The sequence below is a fragment of the Trichoderma harzianum genome, assembly GCF_003025095.1.
Source record: "Trichoderma harzianum CBS 226.95 unplaced genomic scaffold M431scaffold_8, whole genome shotgun sequence".
Classification (NCBI taxonomy): Eukaryota; Fungi; Ascomycota; class Sordariomycetes; order Hypocreales; family Hypocreaceae; genus Trichoderma; species Trichoderma harzianum.
The window spans coordinates 1,306,559-1,332,770 of record NW_020209256.1 but is presented as its reverse complement, the minus strand read 5'-3'; the positions used below and the strand labels follow the sequence as shown (position 1 = coordinate 1,332,770).

Sequence of the window (26,212 nt, the reverse complement as noted above, 5' to 3'; positions counted from 1 at the left end):
CCGAATTACAGCACCAAAAGTTGTCGATTGAGGTCCATCAGTGAGTGCGTGCAATCATTCGCTCCGGTGCTGAAAGACAATGCCGAGAGATATGTTACAGCAATCACCAAATGCTCATCCGCCTAGAATTATTCCAGCTACTGAATCTTTAGAGTATCAACCATTTATCGTAAAATTTCTAGAAGCCATCTATCTTTCTAATGCCAGTAAAGTCTTGCTCTATGTCTAATCTACTGCGCAGCACGCTCTATAAATTGCAACCCTTTCTACCATAGTAACGCCAAAAATGTCAATTACCCATATTGCTCACGCCCATCCAATTCTAAAGAGTTTGTAACCAACTTCGTCGGCTCGCCCAACGCTATCCTTCTTGTCAATCCACCGATTATCCAAAATTTCCAGATATCGGCTGCCATTCATGTCAGATAGGCTTGGCTTGGTGAATATGCTTTCTATCGAATCACAAACACCCGCAAACTTGCCATTAGGTCTGATAGAAACCATCAACCAAAAGACACCGTCCGGCGTGAGTAAAGAAGCAGCGCAATTACGAAGCCATCGCGCATGCTCCACTGCATAGACAACATCTGCTGCCACAAGGATGTCTGCAGGTACGTCTAATGGAGGTGCACACCAATCAAGATGAGCCACCTGCACCATTGCTGTAGATCCTTCTTTGTAATGGGACGCTGCATTCTTTTCCAGGTTCTTTAGTACGGTGGGGTGATAGTCGGTTGCGACAATAGACGGCAATGAATCGGTTATCGTTGGTAACAGACTTGCAAGAACCAGGCTGACAAGGCCTGTTCCGGCACCAAGCTCAACAATTCGAGTAGAGGAATCAAGTGCTTTCGTGGTCGCCAGAAAATCCATGGGCGCAGTGCAAAACATCTGAGAGAATGCGATGGACGCTCCCCAAGTTTGCAGGCCAACATCGGTGTGGTCTTCGCCTGTTTGCATGGGAGTATCATAAAGATCAACCACAAAGGTTTCGGCACCGTTGCCAGTCGAGAACTGAAATCGGCGCGTCATGCCGGGATCTTCATCAGGTGTATTGGAGTCATCCTCGGGGGAAGTGAAATACGATAGCAGTGAACATGCAGCATCCACAAACTCATCGCGTATGTCATCGCTCAGAGGGAACTCCCAGGCTTGTCCAATGAACGCAGTGAGCCAGCGCACGGCGAAGTCGCGTTCTATCGGGTCCAGATACAGAGGGATCGCCTTGCCCGCCTTGGATGCCTCATCAGCTTCAGTCTCAGACGCATAACCTGAGTCTAACGCGGAGGCATCTTGGTTGTGACTGGTCGATCCCAGCTCAAGCACTGGCGGGATTGGATACAAAGTAAATTCGTGAAGCCGCCGCAGAGCTTGCCGTGCCTGAGCCTCTGTGAGACTAGTCGATTTCCTGAGGGGTGGCAGACTTAGAGACAGCGGAACCAGGGGAGTCTCCACAGCAGGCATCCCCATCGTAAAGGCACTGCTTCAGCGGAAGCCAGACGGGTTTTGCTGGCAAAAGAAATGTTTACAGAGGTGATTTTCTTCCCCTTTTCTTCCCTCTTCACCGTTTCTATAGTGGAGAGGCCCTTCGCCCCTCTGACATCCGTCCAACTAGCCCACGTGGGGCCTGTTGCTGGCTTGTGAAAATTTTTTGATACTCTCGTGGAGATAAGTTTTCAGGGTCTAACGAGCCTCTTTTGGTAAGACCCTGTGGAGACTGGGGGTTATCTATGGGTTATGTAAGCTGAATCACAGGGGTTAATTTGCACCGTGAGAGTTTCGACCAATCCGCATCAGCTTGACGGATGTTTATCTCGTAGTTTATCTTCTGGCCGAATGCCTGTAAAAGAAGTTTTGTACTGATGAGATTGCCTTTCATATACAGTGTACTTTACAAGGTAAAACATCATTTCGGTTTCTTTTGAAGTTTATTTGTCATGCGCGACTTGAATGAGTGCTTTTATTTCCAAGTCGCACATTTATAGGGTAGGTTGGTTGTCGCCACTGGGATGAATGGCCATGATGGGAGCATGCAAATAAGGAGAAGTAGGGATAAAGTCAACTTCTTGTTATCAGGTATCATGTATATAGTAGTCTGCAACAGCTTGTAATGCGCCACATAGTTAGCTACAATGAATATCGGGCTTGGATGCGCTTCAATGCTGAAACAGAGCTTAGAGTTAGTGGGAAGTTATCGGTGTCTACCCAATGGCTCATTTGACTTCGCAATTTTATGCAGGCTTTTGTCATATCTCCCCAATATTCCATATTGGCTAAATATAATTTCGAAAACTGTGCCTTGCATTATTAACATTCAGAACTATTTTTAGCCTTCGATGGGTTGTGGCTCATCGCAAGCGCTCAAGTAAAATAAGGTACCGAATGAAGCTGTGTATTACACTCAATCTAATAAGTTATATTAAGCCTTAATACTGTTAGAAATGATATCTGTAGTGGTCTATAATTGAACCATGTACTCTGCAGCTCTGCTTGGATAAACCTCGAGCTCTATGCAGATCCCCGAACAACCTTGCGGACGGAGATGAGATTGTCAATTGGAGCATCATCCTTGATAAGCTGCCACAGACCTTCTAGCTTTTCAACCGTTTCTGCCTCGAGAGGGCCTTTGTTAAGTTCTCCCACGGCATCCTCTAACTGTTGAGCATTCACAGAGCCCAGAATCATCTGATCTCCAAGCTCTGGCTTGAGAGCCGAATGATATCTCACCCAACGATAAGCTAAACCCGATCGACTGACACCAGTCTCTTCAGATAGCTTCCCAAATTCTTCCAACATCTTCAAATAAGACGGTTTATAGTAAAGGTCGCGAAAGATCTTGCCAGTGATGGTATTGGGATCCCAATTTCCCTTTCCGGATTCAATGTACTCTGGAGTTTTTGATAGCAGGCCTCCTGCCATTGGCGAGTAAGCTTGGATTGAAATGCCAAGTTTGCGGAGAGTTGGGAACAGTCTTGTTTCGTTCTGACGAACAGCCAGCGAGTAGCTAGACTGATATACTGTAGGAAGAACGTAATCCTTGGATTTGGCGTAGTTGTAGAACTCAATCACCTGCTCTGGAGTGAAATTAGACACTCCAAACGTTTCAAAAGCCCCTTGCTTATACAGCGTTTGGATAGCTTCCATTTGCACATCTGCAGGCGTGTCTTCATCCTTTGCGTTTGAGAAAAACAAGAGTTAATGAAGGCGTGCACAACGTGGTAACAAAAAGGAAGTCAGTTACTCACCGGAGCATGTATAAAGAAAACCCGGACCTAGTTTGTACAGTCAGAACCTAACTAACAACATCGCATGTAAATTCATGTGCTTAGGACCGTTTTACCTTGTTAGTTTGCAGTGCTTCTAAGCTCTCCTTGGCGAATTCTAAAATCTTGTGCCCCGCACCAGGCGCTATTCCTGTGGCTGCTTTTGTGTCGATGGCGAATTCGCCAGCCAACTTTTTGAGTCCGATAGTGGTCTCCGATGCACCAAGGCCCTGTGTTGTCCAATTAATCAGCCATTTTCTCGGGCTTGTATAAATATGAAGAAAAGGAGGCTGAAAACTATTCGCATACATAGCTTCTAGCAGTGTCAATGATCTTGATTCCATGCTTGCGCATAACCTGCACGAGACCCTCAACCTCTGGAATGTTGTCGGGTGTCCAAGTATGAGCCCCGATGGCGAGCGACACATATTGAGAAGACATTCTGTAATGTGGATGAGACGTTATGGTAAGCAATTGATTGGTGAAAGTGCAGGATGTTTCCCTTTTCTGTTATTTCCTTCTCTTGACTACTGACCAAAATCATATCGACGGAAGAAGGACGAGAAATATCTTTTTATATGTTGTACTTCTGTGTTGTTGATCATCAATTATTTAGTTATTGATCCTTATTTCCGGTTGCTGCCTCAAAATATTTAGTAATCGAGGATATACACGAAGTATACGACTGCAAATGGACGCCGGTCTTAAATAAAAAACAATTTGTCCGACTTGTGATTTTCTTCGGTGTTAGCGTGAGATGACTGGCGCCTGACCCAAGTCGAACTCGTCATCACGGTAACTTCTTTCTCCTTGCTCCTGAACAACAATTCAGAGTGGTCGTCTGCCAAAAAATGTTTGGAAAGTTTTCATCGGCAATTTGAAGCGTCGGATTAACCTTTATATATCCATTCGCGGATGTTGAGTGTGGTGACAAGGGGGCGAGGAGTCCAGAGCGAGGAGACTGCCCTGTGCAGTTGAGGTATGTAAGATTTGTGAGAAAAACCACCAGGCAAGCAATTGACGCATTGTCCGTATGGAATAAAAGCTTTATGTTCGTGATCTTTAATGATGCAGAATCGTGGGAGCAACCAAGTGAAATGAAAATGGCTGTTTGGCTCAACGACCACATGAAATCGACTCTTTGGGGGTAATTGGCCGGCGACTAAGCGAGCAACGTGATGCCCAGCGAATGATGCGCCAATAATGACAATGGTACGATCCCGTTCTATCATTGGAGTGCTTCCAGAAAATCGCGCCCGTTGACGAACCAGTGCCGCGTTGAAGGCATAACTTAGCTCTTCGCTTTGCACGGCGAGAATGTAGTTCACGATTCTGGTGTATAGTCTCAGCTTGCCAAACATTGCGATTGGTAGTAATATGGCTTAGGAAATTGATATCGCTGACGAGTGTCAACCCGGAATTTGCTCCTGTGCATCAGTCAACCCTTCGTTTGGGTTGGTATGGCTTCAAGTGACGCTACTCGTGAGGCCGCAGGAGAAAACGAACCAAGATGTCAAACACCCGTAGTCAATCATGACTGAACGAATCCAAATTACTCAAGAGCCTTTGGGAGGCAAAACTTGGTGTTCAACGTCAGGGTCATATTTCGAATAATGGCTGCTTTCAGGAGCGATGTTTCGGTGTCTCGGCTCATCGGTTTGTGGGGAAGCTGTCGGAATTATGCTTCCATGTCTAGGACTGGAGACGTCCAGTTGACTCTAGTGTATTTTGGCATTTGAAACTTGCCGTTGAAGTAATCTTGTTACGATTGGACTCTCATTTAATAAATGTAAGTTTCATATTAACAGCTGAAGAGTTGGCTGTCTGTGCCGGACAGAGGGTAAAGACTATCCTTGAAATAGTCCCAAACTTCAACACTGACCATGGTGCTGATCTACGTGATCAGTACTAAATCCCATTCATTATCTTTGATACTTGATCACGAGTTATCTTATGCGACTGTACCCGGCCAGTTGGTCCTTTGCCTCATTGTCTCTTCGCTGATTGATTCTTCTCCTTCACTACAGTGTATCCGGGTCGTCCATGGACTAAGTACTTTGTCAGTTTCCAACAGTAACATTCCACAACATTGACGCAATTTACAAGCAAGCTTAAATAAACACACAAATTTGACGTGCTTCTTTGGAACCAGTGTGACATCGTTAATCTTGCGAAATTATCACTCCCTCGAACATATCTGATTGTATTTCCACTAGATCTGTTTTCATGTGTCATATCAATCATAAGACGCATGCAGAAGGTAAGGACCCAAAATTCTCGGTAAACTAACCACAATAGAAGCAATGTTAATGCGAACAGCTGATCCGTTAAACTCGTGGGAAGCTGATTGCACTCATAGCCTACTGCAACACCATATTTGTCAGCTAGGAGATCGTATCTTCCGAGTATGACAAGCTGTGAACAAAGCATGAGACCGGCCCGTAACTCGTTCATGAGATGTACTCGTACAAGATGAATACTAGGGATTTAAAGATGTTGTTTGTGTCTTTGTAAACCGTCTGGTAGATATCTATCATTTGCCTCCCTCCAGCCTTTTTGCGGAAAATTCCGATGGCTTCGTAGATATCGTCTGTAAAAGGCTCTGGATGAAAAGGATTCTGCCAGTATTGGTTTAGACAGGAGTTGCAAGCGGAGCGGAATTACAGCATTTTGTGTTGCGGACTTTGGAGATGCGTGGCCAACTCTACTCACAGAGCAATACTACTCGTCTGATATGCTTCCGAAAGTATAAATATCTTGGCAAAAGGCAGTCCTGAAATTTTTAAGAATTGTAACAAGGAAAAGAAACTAGAAGATTGCGACTGCAAAAGGTCATCCAACGTTATGGCAATCATCCGTGTCGGTCTCATCGGGCTGACGCCTGCCCAGGAATTCGCCTCAACCAGAAGCTGGACTGCCTTAGGACATCTACCTTCGCTATTGCAATCAACAAATTATGAGATTGTGGCACTGGCAAACTCGAGTGTTGAGTCAGCGAAACGCTCCATCGAAGCTCACAATCTGCCATCTACAACTAAGGCATACGGAAGTCCTGAGGACATTGCCAATGATCCAGAAATAGACTTGATCGTTGTTTCCGTTCGGGTCCAGAAACACTATGAGCTTATCAAACCGGCTCTTCTCAAGAACAAGAAGGTCTTCGTCGAATGGCCGCTAGGTGCTAATTTAAACGAAGCGGAGGAGCTAACACAGCTTGCAAACTCTCACGGCGTCCAGAATGCTGTTGGATTACAGGCGCGCTCATCTCCCATGGTACGGAAGTTGAAGGAGCTGGTAACAAGTGATTGCATAGGTCGTGTGCTAAGCTCGACTGTTATTGCTTCATCCAGTAATTTTCCGATGGAGATCTGGCCACAGGATGCGAAGTATTATCTCGATATGTCAAGCGGAGGGAACGAGTTCTACATCTTTTTCGGGCACTGTGAGTATTGCCTCGCCGTAACAAAAGCTCAACGCATTAATACATGCTAGTTCTGGACTCCTTCACGCACATCCTGGGTGATCTTTCTCATGTGCAGTCTATTTTGAAATCACAATATAAGACTGTGCGCATAGTGGGGACCCAAAACGAGACGATTGATCCAGAATATGAGAAAACTGCCCCTGATCATATTTTTGTTCAAGGCCTTCTTGATAGCGGAGCTGTTGCATCACTGTCTTTCCGCAAGCCGGGGTCAACCGCTGAAGAGACGGGCATTAGGTGGTACATTTCCGGCACAAAGGGCGAAATTCTGATCACTGGTCCATCATGGTGGCAAATGTTAAACAAAGAGCCAGTGCTGCAAATGAAAGTTGGAAATGAGCCTGTACATGTGATCAAGTTCCAGGATGAAACTGAACCAGCGGTCCAAACAGCCCCAGCAATGGCCACCAATCTGGCCCTTCTGTATGAGGCGTTTGCTGAGGGAGATGTTTCTAGATACGCCACTTTCGAATCGGCTGCAAGAACTCATCGGCTTTTGGAGAAAATCAGACAGGCAGCTGTGTCGGATATATAATTCTGGTGAGAAGCAATATTCTCAAGAAGAAAGAAGTAATTGATACAGATTGATGTTTTAGAACTAGCTGAGCTTATGACAATTTTGATGGCGCATCAATTATTATGGCTTTTTAAGTATAAATGAATCCATTGGAATCTCAAGTCATGCTAGGTTATTGAATTACAATTAATCTTACAGTTATTACTATTATATTTACTTTTTATAGTATAAATTATTCACTGTTCAATTGTGAACCTTTATTCCCAATTATTACCTCAGAATACTTAGTAATAATAAAATATCCCGGAGCACACAACTACAAATAGACGTCGGTCTTAAACAAAAAACAATTTGTCTGATTTACCACTTTCTCCGGCGTTAGCGTGAGATGATTGGCGCCACAGAGGACTTGGGAAATATTCGTCAGCTCGGCTGCCCCGCTACGGCTGGGTGAGAAGCTCTGGTCATTACAAACGAAGATAAAATAATATATAGACAAACCCTTTATCTTGAAGCCGAGCTGGATTTACGGGCTATTCGACAATAATAACATGAGAAGCAATAAACCAATCACAGATGTCCAGGCTGAAACTGCGCCGCGGCGCCGGCCCGGGCGTCCACGGATGATCGAGACGGGCCAGGAGGCAGCGAACGATCAAGCGGTAAGTCAACTGCATTATGCCTTACACCCGGACAAAACATCGAAACAACCTCATCTAACTTATTCAACAAGAGAAGAACACGAATGAGACTGGCACAGCGGTCGTATCGTAGCCGGAAACAAAGCGCTCTTGTATCTGCAAAAGCTCGTGCTGAATCGCTTGAGGTGGCTTTGGATGGCTCTATTGACGAGTTTATAAAATTTTATGAACATGTCTCACAAAGGGGAAAGGAGCTACCTCCTGGTGTCATGACTCAGCTCAACCAGACAGCGATGAATATCGTATCTATAGCAAGGAAAGCTCGCATGGAAAAGTCTATGTTGACCGGCGACCAGAACCAATCTCCTGAAGAAGATCCAGCTGCCTCAGCGGATGAGATGGATGCTGATCATGAACCTACCGGCTATCTGACTGGCGATCTCACAGTTGATGAGAATCAAACGACAAAAGCCCATAGTTATCATCCTCATCAGAGGCAGTATGGAGCATTTGCTAGTAGCAAGCCAGCTCCAGTCTCGCAGCGGTTGCTATTGGCCTGTCTGACAAGAGCCATAGCACTTCTGCAGCTGGGAAACTTCTCAGTCGTTGCCATTAATCCGGCGATGATTCTACCACTACAACTGGAGCGAGCGGAAAAACTTCTAGAAAGAACTGCTCGTCGCCTTTCTGGAAACCCGAGTGCGTTCTTTGTGGACTGCCAATATGGCGATGGCCGAAATGCGGCTTTACCCAAGATGATGCGTCTTATCGAAGGAGAACTAAACACTTTGACTCCAAGGTCATCGCCGCCAAACTTGCAAAATTTACACTTTGGACGGACAAGAACAATGCTTAACACGGCCATTTCCGACCTCCAAGGAGAGTGGTTAGAGGCTCCAGATGTGGAAGAATATCTTGAACAGCGAGGAATATTTGTTCGAATGGGCTCGCCCAGTGATATCATAAGTCTATCAGCTCCGATGATCGAAGACCAGCCATCACCAGAAGCAGCCACATTGGGTACGCTCAGACCTCATGCTCCGTTGGTGGATATATCAGATTTTCGAAAAGAGTCAAGGACGAAACGTGCCGCTATTCCAGAACATGACTTTACAATATTTGGCAAAGCTTTCCGAGAAGGCCAGACCGTGCCGACTGGACGAAATAATTTCGCATTGTCGGAGTGGTATCCCGAGATGCGCGCTCAAACGGACAGTGCAGCAACAAATCAACAAGCACAAGAGAGCCTGCAAATAACAATTAACATCGATAAGCTAATCCAGGGACTTGCAGATAAGGCGGTTTGCCTTGGACCATGTCCTGGAATCAAGAGGGTACATGTTGATGAAGCAATCAGAGGATCAGTAAGTGATTTTCAGCAGTGATTGGCATTGCAGCGCTCTCGATATATTTTTACATATATGAGATTCAAAGTCTTTGTAGAAGTCTTACACACGGTACAATATGTAAGTAACAGATGATCCAATACCAAGACCGGATTTCTCTACTGTTGTAGACATTTTTTTTGTACCTTAGTGGTGGTGTTTCCTAGGACTCTAAGTGTGCTAGTACCACGTTACTGCTAGTTACCCAAGCCAATCTTAGCGAACCTATATCCTATTGCATCTTTTTACATAGCTAGGCCTTACATACTCGGTATGATTAATTTTTTCATTGGATTCGAAAAAGAATATTAAAAAATTCGCCAACTTAATCGTGATGTACATTCAGGCCTCTGTTTAGCTTTGACGTGGATCTTTGGCATTCAAGTCTCAATAGGCTTATTATATAACTGCTATCTGCGAGTATACATATGACCCCAATGCTTTATATCCAGCCATGATCTCTCTTTTTCTCAAGACTAGCAATCTAATGGCGCAATTTTGCGTGTGCTTCCTGTTCCAAGAGGAGGGATGGTTGTGCCCAGCTCGTAAATTTGGGGAATATAATTCCCAGAAATTATAGCATTAACTTCTTGAGAATCGCCAGTCAACTGTGCATAAGCTTGATTTACCCTGGGGAGCGCGTTGAAAAGACGTGTAGGCGTGAAACTCGTGGGAAGAGTATCGTCAGCGGGGGCCAGAGTATGTATAACCGCCTTAGTAAAAGCCAGCTGGTTAGCCCCAGGGACCGAACAAGCGCTTGCAGATGTTATGGCACTAAAAGCTGCACGGCTAGCCCACGAAGTCGGGGCAATTTTGTGATGTAGCAACAAAGCCGCCAGCAAAACATGCGTCGACGATTTGGAAAGTATCGACGCCCGTTGGGGCAATAATATTGGCATCTATGCTGCTCCAGCTGACAGCGGTTTGAATATGGGTATATTAGCACATATTCCTAAATGACAAAGCTAATGTAGACTGATAGTGATTTGGAGTTGCTAGATGATTGACTTACTCAGTCCCTCGACTTATTGTCCATAAGCCGCCTTCGTCACCATGGCCGCCGTATATAATAATCACAAGGGCCCCGGGACCGCTTAATCCAGAATATAGCGATGTAATTTGCGATTCCAGAAATGACTGCGCATCTAAACTTGAAGATTGGGGAATCGCCAAGTCGCTGACCTCAAAACCGTATTGCTGGATAATGAACTGCATTACCGCCAGCTCTGCCGCCACTTGTGGTACTTCAGCTGAGGTGCTAAGGTATTCGAAATGAACGGTAGCAACTCTAACAGTATCATAATCAGGAAGTGCATCGACGGAAGCATCTGGCAATGGCTTCCCTGTATCGAGCGGTTCTATCGCCTCTCTGACGACAAATTATATTGCACCACACAATGCATGATGAACATGATTGAACAGAAGAAGAAAAGGAACAAACTTAAGACTATGCATGGTGAGCTGTATGACAAAGGAGGTCTCAAATAAAGAAGAGAATTGTTGACCAGAACTTTGACAGATACATCGTCTGGCTGTACGTTACATAGTCTGAGAGTCTCTTCATGACACCCTCTCTGTTTCAAGGCGAATTAGCTTCGGATTAACGCAAAGCCTAGTAGGACGGAATTCGCTAATCAAATTTGACACTCTGGTTACGCGAAGATGTCAGGACCCCAGCAACTGCTGAGGAATCTGGGTTGACAAATGCTGCATTATACAAGCAGCGTCGCATGCCAGTGCCCAGTTATCTCAATCTGCCTCTATTCCGACATCTCCATAGTGAAACGAGTGCAGCGAACGATGCTGTTGAAGATGATCCTATCCTCCTGGTACCAATTCAACTCGCTGCAGCAACAGCAATTGATGAAGCCTTCGTAATTGTCTCAAATGAAATTCGACTCAAGCTTTCAAAGCTCTTATCAATGGCTGCTGATGATATTGATCCGGGCAAATCAATCAGCTCCAATGGAGTTGACTCTTTGGTCGCTACAGAATTCAGAACATGGCTCGCGAAGACGTTGAAGGCTGATTTGCCTATGATCGATATCATGGGAACCAGCGGCATTCTTACCTTTAGTGAAAAGGTTGTTGGCCTCAGCAAGTTAGTTCAGATTGCATCTAGTAGCTAGTTTGTTTAGTTTTCGATTGTTAAAGCTAGGACAGGTGTCAATTATTAGAATGTCTTGAGAATTCCGTGCAGAAGAAACGATCTTTGAGAATGGTCATTGAAGGATATGAAGCCAGAATGCCCAAAATGAGGGACATATTTTATGTTATTCTTCAAAACCACTTCAACGGTTAGAAGCATAACCTGATTTATAATGGACTCTCATTCGAGATAAATTCAACCAAGAGTATAATGGCGATGAATAGGTGAGTAATTACTACCTATATGTAAGAGAAATAACCATGGGACTACTTTGTTTTAAACTCTATGAGAGCGTAACAGGATTCAAGAGCATGAGGCCCGAGTCTAAAATATAATGTCCTGAGATACGAAACTCGCCGCTATTACTATCCAGGATTATCTTAGATGATTATTAAAACGAAGGAAATATGAAATGTTTTAGTAAGACTGAAGAACTGCATTGCTATATGTAGATCCATGTATCCAAATGATAGATGGTCTCTGAAAATATTCCACAAGCCTTATTTCTAGCTGTTGATTGACATGTTAGCTTTCGATATGGCCGTGATATGCGCTATACAGGATTCAGGCTCTAGTTGACCATGTAGCGAGACAGTATTTTTCTCAAGCTGGTGAAGTATTTCTTTATTGTTTTTTTTCGCTCAGATATCTGAAACAGAATGAAAATAGTGAGAAAAAAAATAAATTCTCATAAGAGCTTCATGATATTTAGAGACAGTTTATTCTTCTTCCGGCCAAACATTGTATCCAAAGGTGTCCTTCATATTCACAAACCTAGCATGTCTCCCCTTTGCAACCTGCTCGATGGCTGCGAAATCCTCGTCGCTTAGTTCTGGAATTACAAAATTGCTTTCGATACGGCTGGGAGTCGAGCTTTTTGGGAGCACAGCATAGCCTCTCTTCAGACCCCAGGCCAGCAGTATCTGAGCAAGGCTATAGCCGCTTCTCTCGGCAACTACGTTGAGAGTCGGATCATCGCGTACTCGCTCACCAGTACTTGGAACCTGGTTTTGAGAGCCAAGCGGCGAGTAGGCTTCTGGCAAGATATCGTTCTGGAAGCAGAATGCCACGAGATCCTCATTTGGTAGAAATGGGTGAATCTCAATCTGGTTTACTGCTGGTTTGATGGTGGCAATCTGAAGAAGCTGCTTCAATCCTTGGATAGTCCAGTTGGAGACGCCAATTGCTTTGACAAGACCGCTCCTAGCTAGCTCCTCCATTGCTCGCCATGTTGGTTCAGGGTTCTCTGTCAGGGCCTTGTTGATGACGTATTTCCCATCTGGTCCTATTTTTACGCTCATGTCGTCGTTCCGTTCAGCCGCAATGGGCCAATGAACAAGGAACAAGTCGATGTAGTCAACCTTGAGGTTCTCGCACGAATTCTTGGCACTCCACTTAACATCCTCCGGCTCGTGTAAGTGGTTCCAAACTTTGGTACAGATAAAGAGATCTTTGCGGGTAACGTCGGGTCGGCGAGCGAGGAAATCTCGGATTGCGTCGCCAACCTCATCCTCGTTGTGGTAGAACCAGGCACAGTCGAGGTGTCGATATCCAACGTCCAACGCCTTTGTGACGGCTGCGTATGTCTCTCCCTTGGCGCCTTCGTTGGCGAATGTGCCGAAGCCGACAGCCGGCATCTTGGCTCCGGTATTCAGAGTAAAGGTTTTGGATGCCATGGTTCTGGTTGTTGTGTCACTTGTCCCCGTCGTGATTGTAGAGGATTTCGACCTGTCGACTTGGGAGATATGATGATGGATCCGCAGATAACGAATGTTGAAACAAATGAGACTTTTGCGCTTGGGCTCTGATACTGGGATTGAATGGCGTTAGAAGGGCCACATATGCCTCATGCAAAGGGTTTTAATGCCTCTCGTTCAAATCCCCTGTGAGTTCACCGTTTCTTATAAAATTGTACCAGTGAGTATGTTGATCAAACCTCTGACAGCTGAGACATTACTACATCACTGGCCAACTTGCCAACTTACCCACCCAAGCACCTTGGTGGCACGCAACGGAGCGGCAGATTGACCCGTAATAGTGGAATTGGTACTGCAGCTAGAAGGATTTTCAGCCAGTTCGACGCTGAAAAAATGACGCACGGGGCGTGTAAAACCTGGCTTTTCTCCGAAGTTTAATAAAGATCTGCGATATCTTGACCGACGTTTCGCCCCCCTAGGCGGTATATTGATGGCCATGACAATAGACTTCAGCTTGGCTGCCTTGACATGCTGCCATGATTGTCTGGCGAATCTCATCCACTGAAACCGCCACAACTGACCCGCCGTCTCCATCTTTCTCGAAACTTGATGCGCCTCTTGCTTAGGTTATCGTCACATACGGCGCCGGCCAATCCGACTGGCCCATCTAACGGCCCCAATTTTCGAAATCTCTTACACCGAAAAGAGATGCCTTGTGGGAATCGTGTCCACCGCGATAATGGACGGTGGTTAGAAAGGTGTAACTAATGCCGATGCTGAGCCGAGAATGACGATATTCTACTGGGACAACAAGCTGTGTCGAGTTACCATTGGATTGAGTTGGTGGATTTGGTGCCTGAGAGTGGCTCCCGCCAGAACGCAGCCACCGTGATGATTAAGGCGAGAGAGTGGACTTGAGGCACTCGGTGTTTTCGTATGAGAGCGATGACATCAGGGCTGAATCATGAGCGAAACCTTCTTGCCCATGTCACCGTATCTACTGTACGAATCTGAAGAAATGGCTCTTGTTGTCTCCACTCCCTCTGTGGATGTTATCTTCCTTTATCAGTTGTGCCACTTCTCCGTCCCAAGTATTAAAACATGAAGCCCGGTGCTGTCAAGAGACCCTGAGAGTCAGTGCTTGATAAACTCACTCTATTATCACGTACCCCTCACCGCAACCATGGCAACCTTCGACGATGTTGATTTCGGCGTGGAAACGCCAACACAGCCTGTCCAGAGCAAAACAAATGATGCTCCGGCCCACATTCATGAGGGAGCTCTTGCTATCCCTATGTCACCTACCTCAACGACTCATGACGCCATTGAGATACCTGCTACAAGATCTCCTCATGCAGATGCCTCCAAGTACATGCATAACCTTTCTCTCTCTCCATCGATGAGAGACAGGAGGGCATCTCGGAACTCCTTTGGCACTTCACTGCCCATTCCACGTTCCAAGAGACAGTCTCGACTCAGCTCTGTCCACCATATCGATCGAGATGCTGTCTTGGGGCCGGGTGCCGTTCCCATCCAGCCAAGTCGAGACATTCTAGCCGCCCAAGTCCAAGACGTATCTGCAGACAAGGCAAAGAAAGCTAAGAACATGGCCTTTGTCTTCGATATTGATGGCGTACTGGTACACGGTGATCGATTGATCCCAGAGGGGAAGAGAGCTCTGGAGATTCTGAACGGAGACAACGAGCTCGGAATAAAGATCCCACACATCTTCCTAACAAATGGATCAGGCAAGCCAGAGCTGGCCCGCACGCAACAGCTGGCCAAGATTCTGCAGAATCCTGTCAACACAGAACAGTTCATTCAGTCACACACTCCAATGCGCGCCCTTGCCGAGTACTACAACACAGTACTGGTTGTTGGAGGAGAGGGATACCGATGCCGAGAAGTAGCAGAGCAGTACGGATTCCGTGATATTGTGGTGCCCAACGACATCGTAGCTTGGGATACCACCATCGCACCTTACCGTGTGTTCACGGAGGAAGAGCGCGCCAGCTCCCGGCCTCGTGATTTCTCCAAGACAAACATCGAGGCAATTCTGGTCTTTTCCGACTCACGCGACTACGCTACAGACATGCAGATCATCATTGATCTTCTGAGATCTGAAGATGGCCGATTGGGCACCGTAGCTGCTGATCCTCTTTCTCAGCGGATTCCCATCTACTTCTCCCAGGGAGACATGCTGTGTCCCACGGAGCATCCGATCCCTCGTATGAGCCAGGGAACCTTCCGTATCGGTCTCGAGGCTATGTACAAAGCGCTCACTGGTGTTGACCTGGAACGTGTAGTGTACGGAAAGCCTGAGATGGCGACGTACAAGTACGCCGATGAGGTTATCGCATCATGGATGGAGCAACTCCACGGAGAGGAGCGCATACCCGAAAACATTTATATGGTCGGTGACAACCCAGCCTCGGACATTATCGGAGGCAACATGTACGGTTGGAATACCTGCTTGGTGCGCACTGGTGTGTTCCAGGGTGGTGAGAATGACGAGGCCAACCCTGCCAACTTTGGCGTCTTCCCCAATGTTTTGGAGGCTGTGAAAACAGCATGCCGGAAGGAACTTGGAGAATCTTTTGGCTTTGAATGGGATGACCGCGTCAATCCCGTACTGCATGGTGAGAAGCATGTTGCTTCGGCGATAGAGTAAGAGGAACTGTATGGCATATGAGCAAAAAAAGGTGTATAGCAGAGAATGCATTGATGATGGATACGATTTTAGCATATTGATAGAGAAATTGGATAGACATTACAGCGAGCCTCAGTAGCCGCGAAATATACCACCCAAGAAGCTATATTGCGGGATCAAACGTGAAAGCTACCTCCTACAGAGCAATCATTCCAGCATGTTAGATTTGCTCCAAAAAGATAGATCATAAAAGAATTGCTCACCTTATGGTTGCGCTGGTAATCGCTCCAGTATGTGAGCTGACCGCCTATTTCCGCTTGAGTAGATAATTCCAATGAGAAAATGCCTCATTTTTCCCAATGATCTTTCAAAAGACTAATAATTACCATCACGTATCATGACGCAGCGTACCTCTGGCCACAGAGACACTCTACTCTCCAACGAAAGGCGATGACCAAGATCGGTACTACATCCCTTGTTTTTAGCCAAATAGATTGAACAAACTAACCGACCAGTAGACGTTATAGTGTGAGAAATTATCTGCTCATTGCAGTTTCCATGGCGTTAAGTCGTTCAACAAGGTTGTCAAAGAACAAGGAACTTAATTCCGGCAGGTGAGCTCATTGAGAGAAGATAATACTTCATCTTGACTAAGCCTAGAGGAATTGATGCTTCTCTACTATGGTTATGCGCAATAACAGATGAGTAAACAAAAAATCACGTTGAGTAATCAGAAATTGTAGGCGATGACACTCAGCCAATTGTAACCGGTCTACAACATTAAAGTCTGAGATATTCCTGGTAACGCTTCAAACGCTCATTCGTATTAAACGTAGGGATGACAAATGACTCGAGGATCTCAGTCAAGGAGCGTTACTCTCGGCTTGATGATTAGAAATGATATCATATTCTCGGTTGAGGAGAGGTATATATATATCCCATTAACGCAGCCGCGGTATATGCCTTCTCTAATACCAGTTTCTTCAACACCACAATTCATTTGAGCAATAAATATTCCTACATTCGGTCGCTAGTTTTATCATGTCGGACCTGGAAGCCCCTATTCTAGTAACTGGAGCAGCTGGCCGGGTTGGCGGCGTCGGAGGGCGTGTGGTGGAATTACTGAGAGCTGCCAATCTCCCAGTTCGCGCACTTGTGCGGCAGGATGACAGCAGAGCCGATAAATTGCGTTCGTTGGGCGCAGAGGTTGTTGTAGCCGATCTCTTAAAATCAGAGGAGGTGCTTCCGATTCTCCAAGGCTGTCGAAAAGTCTTTTTCTGCACCAGCGTCTCTGCCGATTATCTAGAGGCGACAGTGGTGATGGCTGCAGCAGCAAGAGCTACAAGCGGCATCGAAGTTCTAGTCAACATGTCTCAAATGACGGTTGCTGAAATGGATCTGACTCACACAACGGATTCAGCTCAGCATAAGTTGCAATGGCTGAGCGAGCAAACACTCAACTGGTCTGGTCTGCCAGTGACACATCTTCGACCAACTGTGTTCCAGGAAAACTTTCTCTTTTGGCAACTACCTGCCGCCAGCATCAAACAATCCGGGACTATACGATTGCCTTTCGGTAAAGGCCGTATATCTCCAATAGCTAGCAACGACGTTGCAGAGGTTGCGGTGCAAATTCTGCTCAATCCAAGTCAACATATCGGCAAAAGCGTTGAGCTGACTGGACCAAACTCCGACATGTTTGAGCTCGCCAAGGAGTATTCCGATGCAATCGGGAGTCCCGTTGAGTATATACCAGCTCAACTCGACGATTGGACTGAGAAAGTGTTCAACAATGTGACATTACCATCTCATGTCTACAACCATATTCTAACTATGGTTAAGCTCGTTGAGGCTGGGCGTTATGACAGATACACGAAATCGGTCGAATCTATCCTTGGTCGGCCGGCGGCCTCAATCTCATCAACTATAAAACAGGATCCTAGCCGGTTCCAGCCATTTTGAGAACTCAATGAGTCTAGGGAGATACAGCTAGCAGTCTAAAAAATGACAACTCTGATTCTCTCTATTCGCAAGTACTACATTCTAGATGATACTTGTGTAAAGTAAATGAAGAAATTTCTTCCATATGTTTATGTCAATTTAAGTAAAACAAGGCTCCCGCTTCGATGATGCTTTGCAGAGCAGAGATAACAGATGTCCTTTCGGGACAATTATAATGTTGCAGCGGTGTGCCATTTGGAGCAATAGGTGATTACAGACTGGTGGATCTGCTTCTCTATTCTAGATTGCTAAACTGTAGGTAGACGCAAATCATCTGCGTGGTAATAAGAGTGCCAGTCAATGTAATGGCAACACCAATGAGGCTCACTATCCAGTGAACAGATTCTCCCGAATTCCAAGCTAGAGATTTTGTCAGTAATTAATTACCTGGCTGATAATCGTACTAAGAACGCAGTGGCTACTAACCGAACAGAAACGGGTACCAACATCGAACTGTAAAGTCCCGGATATAAAAACAGTCTTTGGGAGGAATGATGTCTAATTTGGTGTGACGCTTCATTAGACGGCTCCACAAGATCAAGGGTTCTCAAGCCCCCCACTTGACACTGATGTCGACTGGATAGGATATCTTCAGATATGCTATTGGAACTGACTTCTTCTCCAATGGCATGAATCCTCAAGATAACTTGGAATCACCAATAAGATTACTTGGGACGTGAGAGGAATGCATTTCCCAGGGAGGAAGCCTCTAAAATTGCACTTCTTATTCACTTGGTATATAGTTATAGATGAGCTAGTCCATGTGCCTGTTTTCATGTCGTGGTATGGAAGTGCAGAGAACATAGCGGAAAACGGACAATTTCAGGGTAAGTGATCAGATATATGGCTCTGACAATGATATGGGTTTGGTAAAAGAGGTGGAAGGAATGACGCTCTCTAATAATTTAGATAGTTATACCGTCTGATTTCTACTTTAAAAAGTCTATCGGTGTCGTGAAGCTCTCATGGCAGCCTATGGTTTACAGGTGGCCAATTCACCTGTATAGATATGTGCAGTTGGTCTCCCATGGTATTAAGACAAGGCTGAATCATCAAACGTGGCTAGTGTTGCGCACGTATGGGGTGCTCTGGGGAAGCACGGATCAGATGCGGCAGCTAAATTCGTCAAGTTAGCGTTACGCAGGAGCCCACCCTCTTCTAATGTAGGACTTTGCGGCGAGTGATCTCTTGTTCTTGCTTCGGAAGTTTGTGGCAGCTTCTATTCCATCTGAGGGTCGGCTAGCCAGCCGTTATATGAGACGTTGAGTTACTATTTAGGGAGTTCAAATTTGCAGTTTAATTATGGAGAAGGGTTATCTATCTTGACGGCTGTTGATGCATCCTAGCTCAAGTCTAGTGAGAGACGGGGTAGCGGCATCATTCGATCGTGGCAATTTAGATGTACCCTGGTATCATATCTATTGACTTAGAAAAGATAGGTACTCAAAATTGTCCAGTATATCTATCGATAGGCCTGCTATAATTCCAATCTTATGATATGTGCGCCTCTCAAAAGGCATTCTGGTATCCAGTTGAAGTAGCAAAACCACGAAATCTTCTGCCTACATAGGGCTTGTTGCTCATCTCATAAACACCGGATTGAGAATATGGATCGATCTGATCTATTTGGCTTCGATCATGTCCAATTAAATAGTCGCGATAGAGCAGTCACCATCTTCACAAGGAGGGCCACATACCTTTCACCCGGAGCCACAGTCGCTGGCCGCAAAACTCGGCTTTAACTCGTGTCAACCAAGACACGCCATGTGTACTCCGAAGTGACACCCTTTTCAACTCGTATTAGTTGGATGGACCGACCATCTGGACTTTGTTATACCCCGACTTGTTGCTAGTTATGCGAACGAATGTAGGGCATACTACGTATAGACTGGCCGTCCGCACAAAGCGCACAGGGTGATATACGTCCTATACTCAGAGGTTTGTACACTCAATACAAGGCAAATAGATGTTAACAACACTTCCAAATGGCTCTTTACTTGTGGCAATGGGAGATGATACAAACATATGCAGATATTATATGATAGTGAACAAAATGATATATTAAGTCGCTAGCGAGTATTTAGCAGGAAATCTAGTTAATATACACCTGATAAAGAATGAGGCATTGAACAATTCAAACCAGAATAACAATTTTCGCCGAAAAACCTTCTCCCAAGAGAAAAGTATCTATGTGTTCGCCATATAATGTAGATTTTGTCATCGTTCGTGAAAACTATACGTCGTGTAGTAAAGAACGTTGACGTTGATAATCCGTTTATACCGCTGTGTTTTTGAAGGGGCAACTTGGCCTCTGGATGTTTTCCCTTCGTGTTTGTTGCTCCTTTACATCCACCACCATCGTCGAGAGCTTTCTGTCTTGAGCTCGCTGAGCCTGTTCGTGAAGGCCATTCGCTGCTGCTCGCTTACGGTCTTTCCAACTGCGTCGAGGACCTTCATGTGCTCCTTCTTGAGGTCTTCAAACCCGTTGTCCAGCTCTTTGTGCCAAGGGTAAAGGACGAAGACCTGAAAGCCGAGCGCTGAAGTGGCGACCATGAAGTTGGTCAAAGAAATAGCGCGTGTGAGCTTCATGTTGGTATCGACAATAAGAGACGTGGGATCGAGGGCGGCTTTGTCGGAGTCGTATTCACGGATGGATAGAGGGGAGAAGGTTGGTCGCTTCCTTGCGGTGTTTTTTTGTGTGTTTATTTGTTTGTTTGGATTCGTTGTTTCTTGTTAAGATGGTCGATAATAAGAGAGTCGTGAATGGTAAATGAAATCACCCTTCAGCACAATATGAACAGGAACGTTGGGTATTTTGGGTAAAGAGAAGAGGAATGGAGACTAAAACAAATAACAAGCGCCTGAGAAATAAGAAGAAGAATGAGAAAAAAGTTAGAGAAGAGGGAGGGAGGGAAGAAAAACGGAAATAACCGTGAGAAGTCCCGTCATCATTTTTTTGTCGCATGTGACTGTGACAGCCTAACTGATATAACATTCTGCTACTCCGTGTTACAGCCCACTTCCATCTCTTCTCCGGCCTCTGCCCGATTCTCCACTTAATGAGGCGCGCTCAAAGGGATGAAGGTTTATTCTCCCATGCAGGGACATGCAAGAAGACGCTGCAATTTTTTCGTAATACAGTCCATATCTTCGCGCCCAAAAGTTTAACTTTTCGCTGCGTGATGTCTTACTGGATCGAGAAAGCCCAGCGTCTCCGGGCAAAATAGTTTTAGGTACGTTCTTATTAAAGGTTTTGATAGGGGGACCTGGCCCCTGATTCCCAAATTGGATGGTAGTCTCCGATTTGACACACGTGGCGGAAGAGAAATCAGGCCACTTTCATCGGCGTGCCCTTGACAGCAATCCACTTGCGCTCCATAGCCTCGGGTATTGGGATCCATGAGGGATCCATTTCAGCCGACACCGCAGGAATCCCAGCTGCTTCTAGAATGTAGGAGGGGAGATAATTCAAGGGAGGCAAGTGGCATGATAAGTTGGGTAGCATCAAACAGTGAAGCAAAGTAACCACGGAGCAGTCTCCACATATTGGCCTCTTCCGCTGCTCAAAGCTCACTGTTCCGCCACTAGATTTCTACCAGGGTACTGGTATTTAGCTCAATCGCACACAATCCATCGAGTTTATTACCTCATGCGCAAAGAGCGCAACAAGAGAAGAACAGCCGCAAATTGGCTAAAACCATGAAACCGCCTACTCCGTAATCTGCCGGAAAAGACGCAAGACACCGTCGCAGCCAAATCTGATTTCTTACCGGAATACCTGTACACCCATTACCTTCAAGGCAAATATATTTCTTTTGCCAGTGATAGGCATATACCAGCTCCTAGATTAGCATTTGGGCAATGTTGATAAATATTGTTCAAATTAATTCACTATTGGCTTTGAGTGTATTTTTATCACAAGCTCTACATTGGTAGCCCGTCCTCAAGATCGTGTTGATGGTCTTCTTGTCGAGCTTCTTCACGGCTTTAGATAATGTTGTGAGCCTGTCTCACATAAGCTTAGTTGGCCCAACTGCAATCAAATCATGTATCCGCCTATTTAGACATGCGCCGATGGTGAATGCCTCCGGTTTCATCAGATGTGTAAACTGATTGATGTATCGGCATGAAGACAACATGCATGTACTTACAGTACATATGCCGACCCCGGTGCTAGGCATGCCTGAGCGGCAGCTCGAGCCCACTTTCGGGTCCGGCACGGTCCTGTCCCCGGCGGGGATATCGAATCGGCGTATTGATGTGCCGAGCTGTAAGGCTGCAGCATTATGAACAGGCGGTTCGCGCCAAGGGTTATTAGATTGAGTCTTTGAGCAAAGTCTAAACATGAGAGCTGTTTTATTCAGAATTCACATACCTTAGAAAGAAGCATCTCGGCAAATTAGACATTGAACAATGGGCAAACCTAAGGCTTTGTTACTTGGTAAGATTGACCAGTGAGTGCAGCCTATAATAGTAGCTTCTGCATTGTGTCTGACAATTCAAAGTTGATGACACGGCTAACATTTGAGCCGCTGCAGCGCCACGGCTTCCTGGAACGCCCTTTCCGATGTTGCAGAACTGGTCACTGCTCAAGCCAAGAATCGAGCTGAGTTTATTGAGGAATGCACATCTGGCAGACTCGACGGCGTCGTCGTAATTTGTGACCGGGCACCATCTAGCCTTGCCGTCACAGGAAAATATGACGAAGAACTCATCCAAGCGTTGCCCCAGAGCTTAAAGTTCATATGTCACAATGGTGAGTTATGTTCTTAGAAAGTTTACAGAAACATGTATTGGGCTCGAATGGCCGACTTGGAAAGTTTTTGTCTAATTATCTATCATGGTGGATACAGGCGCTGGTTATGACAATATACATGTTTCCGCATGTACAGCACGCTCAATTCTTGTTTCAAATTGCCCCAACGTGGTCGATGACGCTACGGCCGACACCGCCATCTTTCTGATCCTTGCCGCGCTCCGAGGGTTCAATAACGGCATTATGGCGATACGAAATGGAACGTGGAAGGGAGCCGTACCGCCACCTCCTCTCGGTCATGATCCACAAGGTAAAGTCCTTGGTATCTTAGGAATGGGAGGTATCGGTCGCAATCTGAAGAAAAAAGCTGAAGTTTTCGGCATGAGCGTTATATACCACAATAGGAAGCAGCTGGACCCGGAGCAGGCCGACGGTGCAGAATACGTGAGCTTTGAGGATCTGCTGGCAAGAAGCGATGTGCTGAGTCTGAACCTGCCGCTTAACGTGAGTCCACATATTGATATCCATTTTGCAAACTGTGTGTTGGACGAAACTGATCTGGTGGTTCAACTTAGTCGGGAACTCGGAATATTATTTCTACTCCAGAGTTCGATAAAATGAAGAAAGGTGTTGTCATTGTCAACACTGCCAGAGGAGGTGTCATGGATGAAGTTGCTCTTGTCGACGCCCTAAATACTGGCAAGGTTTTGTCCGTTGGATTAGATGTTTACCAGCAGGAGCCGAACATACATCCTGGCCTGGTGTCTAATCCACATGTATGTCTACTACCCCATATGGGGACGTCGACAGTCGAGGTCAGTACTGTAGCTCGTTTATTCTTCAACAAGATGGGAATACTAATCCAAGTGGGATGAGTGAAGACTAAAACCAAGATGGAAGAGTGGACCATTGGCAATGTACGGTCGGCTTTGGAAAAAGGTAAGTTGCTTAGTTTAGTGATGGAGCAAGTGCGTGAAGTTGAACAGGATTAAACGGTTATGCCCATCGGGTGTAAGAATCCAATCCCTTCTATCATACCAAGACATAGAGACGGAGAAAGCAATTGGCACAAAATATGGAAATAAGAATAAGGATTGTCCACGGGGTCATATATCGCAAGTAGAGTTGCAAATGCTGTATATTTCACCGAGGTGTAGGATCCAGAACTAAACATAGTAGCACTGAATAAATAATTATGTGATTATAAGGGGGTTATTATACCTCTCAGCCCGTTTATATCTGTTTAGGGGACGAGGCATGAGAAAAGCGAGATCTCAGTCAAGACTTCAATCATCACAGCCATTCTCCATCGACATCTGCAACAAATGTACTACTCCAAGGTGCAGACATTTCACTCATGTCTAAGATAGGCATATCTAGGAAGTCAAATTCCGGAACTTGGGGGTCGGCTAAAGTACTGAGACGGTTCTGGAGCCCGTAAGCTGTCCGCCTGGTATCGTTGAAGATTTCCAAGCCCGTAGGCCCACCCGGATTGTTCTTGGTATCCAAAATCAGCTGAATAAGATTGATATACCGTTGAGAACACGGCCAGGGAATCGACAATTGTCGCAAGCTACTGAGCAATGGTTCTAAATCGGTGGGCATAGAACCGTATGTGTTCTCGTGTCCCGTTGTCCATAGTATAATTAGGCTCCTAGCAGCGACCCAAACTACGAAAGCAAACAAAGGACCTAGTTGTTCCAATTTCTGAGGCGGAACAGAAGATGCTAGTGATGCGATATCTCTGACAGCCTGGCGGCAGCGAGCGCGGGCCGATGGCGATGGCCTCAAATAGGGAGAGGATGTCGATGGAAACGCCGCAACCGTATACATGCGAATATTTATACTGCATTTCTCACAGTCATTAGTACCTACGTGAGTATCGAAAAGGAAAAAGGAATCAAGCAAGGGGGGCTATACAGATGAAACGTAGCGTGAACCAGTGTCCACATGGGATTGAAGTCAGGAGGCGGCTCTCGGACTTCTGTTGGGAGATTCTCGAACCAGGTGGCTAGATTGATATCCAACCGCCGAAAACTACTCTGCCACTCCTGACAATGAGCTGGCAGAGAGTAGTTGACGGGTTGAATCAAGAGTTGGTTAGACCGGTCTAACAAGGCTAACAGATCGATGTAGTGGCGCCAAAGATTGAAGGCATTATAACCCTGTGATTGCTTAATCGCTCCTGTTGCCTGAAACCATTCAGGTGGTACCGACTGGCCCCAGTCCTCGTCATTTACCGGATAAGGTAACCGGATATTTCTCGTGTCTGTGCCACCAGGCTGGCCGTGGGATACGCTGGAGAGGCGATCGATGCTGTATATGACCCAGAATAGACGTCGTCTCTCCTCCATCTCAATAATTGATGAGTCTAGCCCATCATCCGGATCTTCGTTTCGGACTAGCGGGGTATTTGTTTCGACGGTTGAGGAAGAAGGGTTCTTTGACAAGCCCAGATGTTTGGCGGCAGTGACGAGCATGGACATTACGTTCCAAGTACGTGGTCCCTGTCCCTGACCCATTGTATCAATGGCAAGAAGGGTTAAAGCTTGAGTTGAGATTAGGGTGCATGTATCAATAGTCTTCAATAGAATGAAATCACGGGACGCCTTGACATATGCCTCTCGGGCCTCCAATGGCGGATCCGGCTTTCTCCAGAAGCGAAAAACAACTATGACAATGCCGTGTAAGAGAATTTGTCGCTCCGATGCGTACATATTGGCTGTAAAACTGGGTTTGAAGAATAATGGAGCCCACGGGTAAACGAGGTCAAAGAATAACTCCACAAGCTCGTCCATGATCTCCTGAGAAGGTAGTCCGCTGCCAACAGAAGCTAGAGTTTGAGAAGGACGCAATTGATTGGTCATAGTATCTGCCGGAGTTGATGTGAGCGACCTCACTTCTGGCAGTTGCTGAGAAACAGACCATATCTGGGGCCCCTCAACAGTCGTATCGGCCGAGATGATGTTATTCACTGGCGGGAGGGGAGTGGTCGCTACCATATCCCTGTGGATGGGACTTGGGACGTCCCCAGCGGAATGACTGGCCTTGTCGATGGTCTCAAGATCAAGAGAAGAACCTCCAAGATTATCATCGGCCATTGGTGCAGAAGCTTTAGTAACAGACTCGGTTCGCACATAATTCAACACGTCCTGGATAGACTGATTGATCTTGTCCATGTTATTTTCTAACAGTGTGAGCCGCTGTTCAATCGCCTTGCCGTACCCGGGACGCAATCCTGGCTGCCCCTTTTCACGGTACACGCAGTTTAGACCTATGCCATGAATGAGCATCTCTCACAAGAAAACCGAGGCAACGCGAAATTTTTACCTTTCCGGCGACATGTGTCGCATTGTGGACGACCGCTATCACATCGTGATTTTTTCATCTTGCAGATTTCGCAGCTGTTATCGATTGGTCAATAGGAACAGGCCGACAAATGCATACTCCAACAGAATAGGGTTACACTCACGCCTTCGAAAGCACCCTCGGCCGCTTACTTGGCGGCTCGCCCGACTCAAAATCCCGATCACCCGACATGTCAGGGCTTTGTCTCCCACTTCCCATCATCTTGACGCTTCAGTAAAATATGAGTATCTCAAAAAGAGGCCAAAACTTTTACGAGAAAAGGTTGGTATACCTGAACAAATCACCGTCAACCAAATGGCG

At 45.9% G+C, this 26,212-nt stretch overlaps 11 protein-coding genes across 11 annotated transcripts; 6 read left to right on the top strand and 5 right to left on the bottom strand.

Moving 5' to 3' along the window:
* Positions 1-122: 122 nt before the first annotated feature.
* On the bottom strand, positions 123-1,543 carry M431DRAFT_509737 (hypothetical protein). The gene has a single exon (XM_024919347.1). The coding sequence runs from the start codon at positions 1,468-1,470 to the stop codon at positions 307-309; it is 1,164 nt and encodes a 387-aa protein (XP_024773159.1). The 5' UTR covers positions 1,471-1,543; the 3' UTR covers positions 123-306.
* Positions 1,544-2,508: 965 nt separating this feature from the next.
* On the bottom strand, positions 2,509-3,704 carry M431DRAFT_88586 (hypothetical protein; the record flags this gene model as incomplete). The annotated part of the gene is made up of 4 exons (XM_024923925.1): positions 2,509-3,171; positions 3,246-3,272; positions 3,341-3,493; positions 3,573-3,704. The coding sequence occupies 4 exons, from the start codon at positions 3,702-3,704 to the stop codon at positions 2,509-2,511; spliced, it is 975 nt and encodes a 324-aa protein (XP_024773158.1).
* Positions 3,705-6,107: 2,403 nt separating this feature from the next.
* On the top strand, positions 6,108-7,335 carry M431DRAFT_556751 (hypothetical protein; the record flags this gene model as incomplete). The annotated part of the gene is made up of 3 exons (XM_024921458.1): positions 6,108-6,705; positions 6,756-7,261; positions 7,312-7,335. The coding sequence occupies 3 exons, from the start codon at positions 6,108-6,110 to the stop codon at positions 7,333-7,335; spliced, it is 1,128 nt and encodes a 375-aa protein (XP_024773157.1).
* A 380-nt stretch (positions 7,336-7,715) lies between these two features.
* Positions 7,716-9,398, top strand: M431DRAFT_18025 (hypothetical protein). The gene is made up of 2 exons (XM_024913118.1): positions 7,716-7,926; positions 7,998-9,398. Exons 1-2 carry the CDS (start codon positions 7,816-7,818, stop codon positions 9,288-9,290), a joined length of 1,404 nt encoding a protein of 467 aa, XP_024773156.1. The 5' UTR covers positions 7,716-7,815; the 3' UTR covers positions 9,291-9,398.
* Positions 9,399-10,562: 1,164 nt separating this feature from the next.
* M431DRAFT_483603 (hypothetical protein) lies at positions 10,563-11,419 on the top strand (the record flags this gene model as incomplete). The annotated part of the gene is made up of 2 exons (XM_024916135.1): positions 10,563-10,746; positions 10,953-11,419. 2 exons carry the CDS (start codon positions 10,563-10,565, stop codon positions 11,417-11,419), a joined length of 651 nt encoding a protein of 216 aa, XP_024773155.1.
* A 532-nt stretch (positions 11,420-11,951) lies between these two features.
* Positions 11,952-13,391, bottom strand: M431DRAFT_509735 (hypothetical protein). Its single transcript, XM_024919346.1, has one exon. It carries the CDS (start codon positions 13,113-13,115, stop codon positions 12,159-12,161), a length of 957 nt encoding a protein of 318 aa, XP_024773154.1. The 5' UTR covers positions 13,116-13,391; the 3' UTR covers positions 11,952-12,158.
* An 845-nt stretch (positions 13,392-14,236) lies between these two features.
* On the top strand, positions 14,237-15,955 carry M431DRAFT_119301 (hypothetical protein). The gene has a single exon (XM_024912067.1). It carries the CDS (start codon positions 14,320-14,322, stop codon positions 15,805-15,807), a length of 1,488 nt encoding a protein of 495 aa, XP_024773153.1. The 5' UTR covers positions 14,237-14,319; the 3' UTR covers positions 15,808-15,955.
* Positions 15,956-16,827: 872 nt separating this feature from the next.
* On the top strand, positions 16,828-17,748 carry M431DRAFT_89181 (hypothetical protein; the record flags this gene model as incomplete). The annotated part of the gene is made up of 1 exon (XM_024923996.1): positions 16,828-17,748. One exon carries the CDS (start codon positions 16,828-16,830, stop codon positions 17,746-17,748), a length of 921 nt encoding a protein of 306 aa, XP_024773152.1.
* Positions 17,749-20,130: 2,382 nt separating this feature from the next.
* On the bottom strand, positions 20,131-20,376 carry M431DRAFT_88751 (hypothetical protein; the record flags this gene model as incomplete). Its single annotated transcript, XM_024923948.1, has 1 exon — positions 20,131-20,376. The coding sequence occupies one exon, from the start codon at positions 20,374-20,376 to the stop codon at positions 20,131-20,133; it is 246 nt and encodes an 81-aa protein (XP_024773151.1).
* Positions 20,377-22,200: 1,824 nt separating this feature from the next.
* On the top strand, positions 22,201-23,642 carry M431DRAFT_521615 (hypothetical protein; the record flags this gene model as incomplete). The annotated part of the gene is made up of 5 exons (XM_024920475.1): positions 22,201-22,241; positions 22,326-22,543; positions 22,641-23,047; positions 23,119-23,358; positions 23,425-23,642. 5 exons carry the CDS (start codon positions 22,201-22,203, stop codon positions 23,533-23,535), a joined length of 1,017 nt encoding a protein of 338 aa, XP_024773150.1. The 3' UTR covers positions 23,536-23,642.
* Positions 23,643-23,836: 194 nt separating this feature from the next.
* Positions 23,837-26,113, bottom strand: M431DRAFT_6990 (hypothetical protein; the record flags this gene model as incomplete). The annotated part of the gene is made up of 4 exons (XM_024921798.1): positions 23,837-24,389; positions 24,464-25,817; positions 25,874-25,947; positions 26,016-26,113. 4 exons carry the CDS (start codon positions 26,111-26,113, stop codon positions 23,837-23,839), a joined length of 2,079 nt encoding a protein of 692 aa, XP_024773149.1.
* Positions 26,114-26,212: the final 99 nt, after the last annotated feature.